General features: G+C 44.4%; 1 protein-coding gene across 1 annotated transcript; it reads right to left on the reverse strand.

The window, feature by feature from the left end:
* Positions 1–1,321: 1,321 nt before the first annotated feature.
* LOC103917372 (chromosome unknown open reading frame, human C16orf47) lies at positions 1,322–1,631 on the reverse strand. The gene is made up of 2 exons (XM_009324500.1): positions 1,539–1,631; positions 1,322–1,441 (listed from the first exon to the last, which is right to left on the reverse strand). Exons 1-2 carry the CDS (start codon positions 1,629–1,631, stop codon positions 1,322–1,324), a joined length of 213 nt encoding a protein of 70 aa, XP_009322775.1.
* Between the last annotated feature and the right edge of the window lie 8,528 nt (positions 1,632–10,159).

Here is a 10,159-nt window from a genome sequence, read left to right on the forward strand (position 1 = left end):
GCCGTAGCAGCCCTGCAGCCCTTCTGCCTCTGTAACTGGCACAGGTATCAACTAACCAGAAAAGGCGTTTGTAACTTCTCCAAGAGGCTTTCCGGGCTGGACGTGTCTGATCTACAGGCTTTTTAGCAGTCAGGTTAAGAACTGCATCTTTGCCTTTGGCAAAGGCACTTGCTTTTGTGTGTGCTCCTCTCCTCTCCCCAAGCCTGCAAAGCAGGGTCTGGTTCAGGAGGGTGTACGTGGAGTGAGCGTGTCTGTGCAAAGACATCTGTTAGGATTCCTCCAGAACGGTTGCTACTTTCCTAAATGCTGGCAGCTTTTGGGACAGCAGGAAGTATAGGAGAAGTAAGATTGCCAGCATACTGCTGTTTGCTGGTCAGTTTTGCGGAGATTCCTCCTATCAATGTTCATAGCGCTTTATCTCCATGTTACGTTATGGTGTCTAAACAGGACAGATGGCCCGAAGGTGCTATCCTGGAGTCTGTGTGCCTTATGCTTCAGCAAAATCATCTGATTTATCAGGATGCTGACTGTTTGCTGGTATTGATACAGTTTCTAGGCTATACCCCTTCAGCAGTGAGCCTTCTCCCGCGGGTGCCCCGTGGCTCCCAGCCAGCCCCACGGGAGCTGTGGCCGGTGCCCAGGTGCTGGGTCAGGGCTGGCTCTGCTGGAGGCCGGCGACACTGCGTCCTGCCGGAGCACGCAGGGCTCATGGGGACACGGCCCCCGGACACCAAACTGCAACAGAAGGGGGTCTGCCAGTGAGAAGCTGTGGCAGGACAGTCACAAGACGCCTACTGCCCAGCTGGTCATCCCATCCCCGTTTCTAATCAGCACTCATGTTCTTAATTTTCCAAACCACCAAGTTCTCCTAACTAGAATAGTTTGACATTTAATTTTCAGTCTAGGTCCTTTGAAAGTATTTGGATAGCATTGTTTTTACAGGCTGGATTTCAGAAGGGATGGGGAAAATAAGATGGTCTTGTATAATCTTGTGCAGGAGAAAAGTTGCTGTGAGTCTGATCTCTGCGAGTCTCTGAAGTAGGGCACCGGGTCTCCTTGAAACCCCTCCATAATGAATTAGCCTGAAGTAAAAGTAGGTGTTTATCTCAAGTCGTTGCCTCAAATAGCTGGCTACCTGTTGGAAGAAGGGTCTGATCGATGCAAACTAAGGCAGCCATGCGTGAGCTGTTACACAGTGGTTAGTATTGATCAGAGCTAACGGCTGCCGATAGGAATGTGGAGCGGGCTGACAGGCAGAGAAGAGGGAAGGAGGAAACGGCCTTCGCTGGTGGCAGACGTACAGAGGAAAGCCGATAAAAAGTCAATTCCACTTAACTGAATGGCTGCTAACTAAATATTTTTGGGGCCAGAGCCTTCCCAGATAGCAGCTGGAGCATCTCTGCTCCGGAACTGAGACATCAAGCAAGCGTGGCATCGATGGCTGAGATAAGAGACGCTTGTGACAGCTGGCAGAGCAGGAGAGCCTGAAGAGCCTGCATGCCGGCCCTGCACGCCGAGCCTGCACATCGGCCCCGCACATTGGCCCCGCATGCTGGCCCTGCTACAGCGTGGGCCACCAGCGCCACCAGCTCTTCATGATGGGAAATGGGAACGGTGTGGGAAGGGTTCATGGCGTAAACATGTCCAGTACTTAAATAACTACTTCACAGAGAGAAAGCAATTATTTGATTTCAGCCCCTTTCCCCTGAGATCCCACTAAGGACTGGTGCGAGAGTTACTTGCTTGGCATGGAGAAGCAGCACAGATTTTCCAGCCCCAGCCTCTGCTGGCTGGAGACACTTCTCATTCCAGTGTGGAACCAGTGACCACCACAGAGCCTGTTTCAAGTCTTGAATGTATGGAAAGTTTTAAGAGTTATGGCTCACCAAAAGTAGTTTCAAAAAGTTGGCGAGATGCTGTGTAGGCTCATTCTGCCTGAAACTGCCAGCTGACGCCATCATGTTCATGCTCCCATTTTCCAGTCCAGAGGTGTCTCTGCATTGGGAAGGACTTCAGAATTCAAAATACATACATAATGGTTCTCTAAATGATGCACCCCGTTATGAAATCTTGCTGTACGAAAGGTGCTTAGAAACACGGCGGCATCACCCTGTGTCAGGAGGAGACTGAGGAGCTCTCCTATAGCTGTCTGCTTCCTCCTCAGCGCATCGGGACAGCTTCTAGTTGCCTTCCTCTTTGAATTGCTTACATTAGTGCTGCTTTGGGCTCTGTTACATTGTACAGTCATACACTGTAAGAAAACACAAAGCAATCAAGAATTGCTTTTCCTGGGCCCAATACTCAGTATTTAGACTATGTTTCAGGCCAACTTTTAGTGGACTGGATCAGTGCGTAAGGCACCTAATATAAAGTAATTCTCCAATGGTTTGATTAATAGGGTCATAGTCATAGCTTCAGTTCAGGTTCAACCTTTTTAACGTTTTATTATTTTACAGAGTAATAAATCAGGACAGCAGGAAAAGACAGATGTAGGAATGTCCCTGTCTACCCATCTGTTCATGAAGACAATGGGTCACAGGATAACGGTTTCCAGGGTTGGCGCAGCTGACATTAGAAAATCTACTGGAGAGGAGTTTGTAATGGAGCCAGCAACGCCCCGAGGAAGGAGGAGGAAGCTGGAAGCCGGTTAGTGTGTCCTACAGAGCTGGAGTATTGACAAGGGGAGGAGCAGGTCAGGGCTCCCAGGGAGCTAACTGGGATGAGATATCTCCTTGCAGACTGCAAGAGGAAAGGCAGCCGTGCGACACTGCCAACCATCCCGGAGTAAAGTGGGATGCTGCCCTTTCTCACGGAGCAAATGAGTCCATTCCTATCCTTTCAGCACCAGCAGTGGCTGAATCAAGCTCACCCCGTAGGTCCTTAATGAGCGCAGCATTACGGTGATGGAATACAGCTCCGATATCGTCATGAGAGACTACAGCTTAAAGAAAGAAAAGCCAAGTCGTGAGGTCCAGTGCAGACTTCAGAGAGGAGAAAGCAGAAGCTTTGCAGTTAGTTTGTGGGAAGTAATATAGATGATACAGATGGAAGAAAGTATGGAGAAGTTTTTATGAGATTAAAAGAATAAAAGAAGTAAGTGTAGAGGTTGAATCTCTGATGAAGCTGATGGAGAGACTACAGGAACATGAACTTAAACAGGAAGGGGAAGGACTGGAGGTGGTGAACTTGAAGCTTGACTTGTTAGGAAGGAGAGATGGAGAAAGAACAAGAGATCTGAAGGGATAAAACGGACAAATCAAATACTAAGAAAGACTGTTATGGCAATGTATTTTATATGGACTGAAATGTGTGGGATGACAAAAAGAAGTGGCTGCGGTAATCAAAGCAAGAGATGACGGAGCCTTGGAAAAGAGGTTTTATTATTTGAGCAGAGAATGATCAAATAATTCAGAAATTGTGAAGGGTAAGGAAAAAACTGGAATTCTGGTTTGGTCATATTAAGTCAAAAACTCCATGGAAAAGTAACAAAAATCTAATGAATGTACTTTGCTTCTCATATCAACTGGTTTGTTATGTGCAATGCAAATTTAGGGATAGCACATATAGATGCAAATAAATTCATGTGTAACATAGTGAGAAAAAGTCAGACTAATGTTTGAAATTTTTGCCCTATATTTATAGCTTATTTCTTCTACTGCAGAGCAAAGCAATTTTTATATAAAACAAACATTTCACTGTTTTCCATCTTACTTTAACAGGATTTAATTTTACTTTTAAATTTTAATTAGTTCTGTGACGGGGCCTGGCAGTCCTAATGCATAGGCATTACAACTTACAAATTATTTGTCATTATAACTTAAAGACCGTTAACAGAGGTATAAGTCACAAATCAGGGACCTGATTATCAAAATATTGTCAGCAGCTGAACTCTTCATATGAATGAATTTGTATTTGCCTATGTTGATATTTTAGGTATTTATAAAACAAAGCTACTGTCCTAATTTCTATTACTGGCTTGCCTACACTGTTAAAGGTATTTGATTTTCATGCAGCTTTTGCAAGCTGAACTGCCTGGGCCACAAACATTAACAGTGCACATTTACATTCAGAAATCCTACAATTTTTATATACGTGCCTTTTAAAGATCAATGCTTTGAAACCTTATACTTACGTTTATACTAATTTATATAAAAGTTAAATGTGAGATTTAGGCCACTTTCTGACAGTGAACCTTTAATTACATAGCGACGGCATTGGCACAGCTAGAAAACTGTCTTCAGCACGCGCATACCACTTGCCGGACAAGCAGTAAGATGATTTAGTGAAGAAATCAGTTCTATATTTCAGTATGTTTTTCTGCTAAATACTATGCAGTTCAAAACTGGATTGAAATCTACATGTTAAGCCTCAGCCTATATTATTCTGCTTTCTTACCAGGCTGCATCCCTATACTGTGTTATATTGCTATGTTTTAAAGCTGACACAGTACAGGAAAAACTAATGAAATCTATTAGACTTACAGTACAAAAGAGGAGAGATTTCTAAGAAATACTGCACAAAAAAGCACAGATTAAAAAATTGGAAGCAGCAGAGAACAGCAACTATGTGCCACAAAAAGATAAATACAAAAAGCTCAGCTCTCTCTTATAAGACACCCACAGTCTCCATCTGTCATCTCAACCCTTCCTCTCCCAACTGTTCTTAAATTAAATGAATGCTTCTAATGGGAGATTTTCTCATGAAAGCTTATGAGAATTCATCCAAAGACAAATTAAAACAATGCAGTGTAATCAAGCAATTCACCTCTCTAACAGGTTGCCTGGCTTCAATGTTCACATTTACAAAAGAAAAAAAGCAACAATAAGACACCCAAATAAAGAAAAAACAACTAAAGAGCAAACCTTTCATTGACTGAAGCCAATATAGATGCAGGTCACTTTCTGCAACCATTCTTATAGTTGTATAGCTGAGACTAAATGTTATTTTACTCTGTATAAGAAACTACTGTACACATCTGATTTAATGATTTTATTCTTTGTAGGCCTTGCAGTTTGAACATGTCTAAATGGATCAGCAATGCTAAAACAATACTTACATTATTTTTTTCTTCATGTAAATAAAATTAGCTTGGGCTACTGAGTCTAAAGTCTTTTTAAAATATATTTTCCTGCTCATCACTTATCATTTTGGTTGCTTTTAGCATCCTATCTAGCATCCTGTTCATGTCTGGACATGCATAACATGTCTAGACTTTCCATTTTCACTTTTGTTTCTGGTCAGCTTAATTTTGGGGTTGCTGTGCAGTAACAAAATTCTTCAGTGTTTTGGTCAAATGCATTTAATTTCTATCAGTTGTAGCCTAGATAGATGTATTAGCAAAATTGTAATGACATATTTCTATTTAAACCAGGTCTAAAGGAGGACACTTGAAAAGGAAACAGATCTTAAATTCGGACACAATCACCTGTCAGTGCCTTCGGAATAATAGGTCTTAGTTTCCTCTATATTTCACCATTTTGCTCTTTTAATTCACAGCAGGTAGTCTGATACCAAATGGGTTGGTTTTTTAGCTAATAGTCCCACTAAATTTACATCTAGCAGCACAAAGGAACTTGAAAGGAGACAAGCCACCCCTGCCACCCCAGAGAAGTTCCCAGCACCAGGGACAGGTTGAGGTTTGAAGCACCTTGGCTGAAGGACGCGTGGTCGGGGTGTTGCTTCTCAGTGGCCATCAGGTCGACAACCATTGCTGTAAGCAGGTCCTCGGCCAGGGCAGCACTCAGGAGCATCTTCACCTGCTGGGGAGGGCAGGAACAACAGGATGGCCACAAACGGCTGCCACATGCTGGTTGGGTAAACCAAGGGCTCCGTCTTCAGTCACCTCTGGTCTAGACCTCTATTTTGCTGCTGCAGCTGCTTCCTTTTCTTTCTCTGAGTCTCAGCACCTGATTGCAGCAGTTGCTCAAATGATGGGTCCCCTTGGATTTCCTTCTCTGTTCGCTTTAATCTCTCTTGCTCCCTCCTTGTTCTTTCACTCTCTTTGCATGATTTCTGCACTCATCTGCTTCATTACCAAAGTCACTCAGACTGTTCGAGTTCACAGTGAAAGGTAACTGAAATCCTCCCCAGATTCCCCAGTCTCTGTTATTTTCTCTATGTGCTCTTTCACAGTTTCTTATACTGAAGTCCCTCACTGTTGTACTTAACCACCATGAGTGACAGAAATCCAATGCTGACCACTTCATTATCTGCCGACCTTGTCCCCCTGGCCTCCTGCCCCTCCATCTCTCTTGGGCAGTTTGCCCTACGTCGCCAGTCCTTGTTAAAGGTCAGGACCTCAAACCATCAGAATTGGTTGTGTTGTTTTACTGTATCACCAGAGAAATCAGTCCTGTCGGATCTCATTAAAGCCCTATTTATGGGTGGAATGCCACTCCTGGAGTAGGATGAGCTGCTACCTTTGAAACTCAATCTTCACCAGATCCGATCAGCATCGCAGAGGGATTATATTCCACCAGTCAATCTCTCATAATCGCTCTCACCCTTATTGGCATGGCTACTGCTGTCCCTCCATGAGAAAGGAAATCCTCTTAAACAAATACTCTCTGCGGGAGTAAGGCTCCACTTCCCCATGAAGAGGCGCAGGATCAGGCCTCTCGGAGGACAGGTGGCCACACAGGCTCATGCGGAAGAGCCTGATCAATAAGCCCAGTGCATTGCGTTGTTATTCATGTAGCAGCTAACCATAGAGACACTTCATACTTAATATAGTGCAAATGATGGAAAAGTGTTAACTGATCCTCTCAACACGCCTTTGAAACGAGCAGGGACCTGTCACCACCGCGCTGGAGCAGGGAAGTGACGTGACTTCCTGAGTATGACATTGCAAACCAGCGGCAGCACTGAAAGTATAATTATTCCCAGCCTTATAAGAACTTCTTTAAATTGTAACTCTTACCGACTTCTTATCTGACATGACTATTAAAATGGAGAGAACCTTTCCCTTCAGGCTTACGCCACAGTTTGAAGACACAGTCATGCTAATGCTGGCATTGCACTAAGGAATTTCCAGAGAATGCTGTCAGGTGAGTCAGGTGGTAAATAGCATTTTGCTTCACATGTTTATTGAGCGTCTTAAAGAAAGTTTCAGTACGGCTATGTGTTGAATTGATAATTTGCCCAGTGCACAATGCAGAAAATGATGCAAACCCATTACATGAATTCTGAAGACAATGAGAAATCTCAGCTGCCTAAATGAGAATAAGTCAAAAAGTAAACACAGAGACTAACAAAAAACATAGGAATAACATCGAGAACCAAATCATACCCAGAAAGAAGCAAAGCGATCTCTGTATAACATGACAGGATGGGGGGAGGCAGCATGTTAAGTTCCCAAAATGTAGATGTTTATTTAAATGAGAGATTTGTAATGATTGCCTGTTCTGCTACATGAGCTCCAAGTTGTGCACTACAGGGTCACATGTCATGATTTTTCTATAATGCATTTATAATATTTTAGCATTCTTTGCCTGAAACATTCTACCTTGCTAGCTGATGTTCCTCCCGCTCAGGAATGGTTAGAGAAGTTCAGCTGATGTGCAAAGGAAGATGCTGTTGCTGTTAAACCCAACAGAACATAGATGGAAAGGGCGTGATCATTTGAGGAAAGAGGGACTAAACCTCTCTGGATTGAAGAACCATAAGGGCAACCAAGCCTGGAGGCAATGTTTGGAGGAGTTTTTGTACCATCTTCTTTTTTTTTTTATTAAACTTAATGCCTAGAAAGAGGATGAACTTAGATGTTGTATGGTGAGAGGATTATCTTTGTATAGCAAACTGGGAAAGGCATGACTCGCATGCAGTCCATGGCAGAATTTTTAAAAATCCTTCTTCAAAAAAAGCATAAAAAAAGGAAAAACTAAGAAATCCTCAACTAGGTGGAAAAAAGAGAAGACCTTAAGAAGTCTAACAGACAGCCCTAAAACCAAAGCATGTAGACTCAATATAATTTATTAGAGTGGCAAGACAAGGCAGTAACTGAGCAGGAACAGCAAAGTTATCCACAAGGAGATTTACCAGGAGCTCAAAAACCTGAGAACACGGTCCAGATTACAAGGGAATGTGACGCCTACTTTGCCTAATTCTGAGCCAGGCAGGTGCATTTGCATTTTTAAGAGAGTGTAAAAGAGGTACACGACATATATGAGAGGTGCAATAGCAAATAGCCTTAACGAAAACAAGCATACATTTTACTCCAGATTCTCAGGCAGGTTCTGGGAACTGAGAGAATGAGCTTACCACATGTATGAAAAAGCCGGAAGATCGGCTTTCAGGATAGGGCACTAATTCTGATATTTTTGCATCCATTTGGGTCAGCAGGGTCATAAAATATGACCTTTCCATTTTGCAGAGTTTCTTCTAAGTCATTCTCCTAAGAGCTTCTTTAATCTGTTCTTAACCAGAAACAGTGGGGCTATCTCAGTTGGCCTCCTTTTAAATTTTCATGCACATTTACAGACACTTACTGAAAAGGGGTACGATTTTCAATAGGAAAAGAAGAGCTAAATTAGGCTAAAGCATATTCTAATTTAATTCAATACAATTTTTGCTAATACCAAAAATATACATATACTATATCTGACACTGTTTAACATTTCACTATTTGCTTAATTAGCAATACCTTATCAGAACAAGTTACTCTGGGTGATGGTGAACACGTTTCCTTTGGAGGTTATAGAAGAGATGCCTCTTCTACCCTAGGAGAAGCACAGTACGGGCAGTTCACTGCAGCTCCCTTTCTCCGTGTGGCTGCAGTGAATTTGCTGCTTGACTGCAACACTGAAACTCTCTGTCAAGTCCAAAGCAGAAAGAGCGTTTGAAAGGCAAACATGACTTGTGATCGATATCCTAACAAATCCAAAGGAAGCCCCAGCTCCTGAAGGGTTAATCCAGAGAAGAAAAGGCATCCGCATGTTTAGTGAGGTAATGTGTTTATTGATGGGGAGGCCTTTAAGTCCTCAACAGGGAAAAGCTTAGATAAGTGATGGGAAGTTCAAGTCAGACAACCTGGTTTGGGTGGAACATGGTTATCTTTTCCAGCTGATTTACTTTTCAGATGCCCGGGGGTGTCCTCTCGCAGGGGGGCTGCACCCGCCCGGAGCAGAGCCAAGCCCACCCTGGAGCAGAGATGTTCCCAGAACAGGGAACGACTGGGCTGGCCGGCACAGACACACCGCAGGCACCTAGTCCCAGTGAAAAGATGGTGGGCTAGTATCCATGCAGTGTATACCAGCACCTTTCAGCATGTTCTGATTGAATCCGATACTAAAGTATGTTTTAACTGTCCACTAAAATTCTGCACTTGAAACCCTGACACTCATGCTGATTTCTATAGGGACGTTCTGTAATATACAACCGATCCACTGCTGAGAGCACATCCCCAGTCTGCACATCCACATCACAACCTGGAGCTAACGCTCTGCTTGCATGCCGGCACGTCCATCGCTGGGCATTGGCGCAGCTGCCTGCGAGCCTGCTGGACACCCCTGCCCAAGGCCGCACTGAGGAGCTGCATCGGACCTCCTTAACTCCCCTGCGTCCACCCGCCGGTGGCTGCGAGGTCAATGCCAGGGTCAGGGGTCGGGTGTCCGCATGCTAATAGAGCATAAGCCAACATTGTCCTCAAATTGCTGGAGTAAAGGGACAATGCCCACCTCCTGCTGATGGCCGTACCCCAGGGGAGGGGGTATCGGCTTTATTGGAAAACTGCCAGTCTGGGAGGTGATGGAAGTGGCTGATAGCAGCTACAGACGGTTTGATTGCTGCTGGAGAGCCAGCTGGCTGGTCGGAAACCCTCTGAAAGGCAGTTCATTGACCGACCCCACGGACCTGCGTACCAACGGCCGGGTTTTGCTCACTTGATGAATTTCCCCAGCTCCGTGTGGCTCAGCCCCGTTCGCCAGCTGGGAGCCTGCTGGTTTGTGGCCAGCTCTGGGCTGGCCTTTCCAGCCTGATCAAAAACTCCCGGTGACCAACTCAGGAGCTTCCGCAATGGCGTGCACCTCCCCACTGCATGATGGCTGGACCCTGTGCACTGGCACAAGCATCCTGCAGTCAGACCAAGTGCGAGGGAACCGTGGGTTACATATGGTGCCTTCTGCCTTCTGCCCCATTTGAAATTACTTTTAAAAAACAGGAG

The sequence above is a fragment of the Pygoscelis adeliae genome, unplaced genomic scaffold (genome assembly GCF_000699105.1).
Source record: "Pygoscelis adeliae isolate BGI_AS28 unplaced genomic scaffold, ASM69910v1 Scaffold375, whole genome shotgun sequence".
Taxonomy (NCBI): domain Eukaryota; kingdom Metazoa; phylum Chordata; class Aves; order Sphenisciformes; family Spheniscidae; genus Pygoscelis; species Pygoscelis adeliae.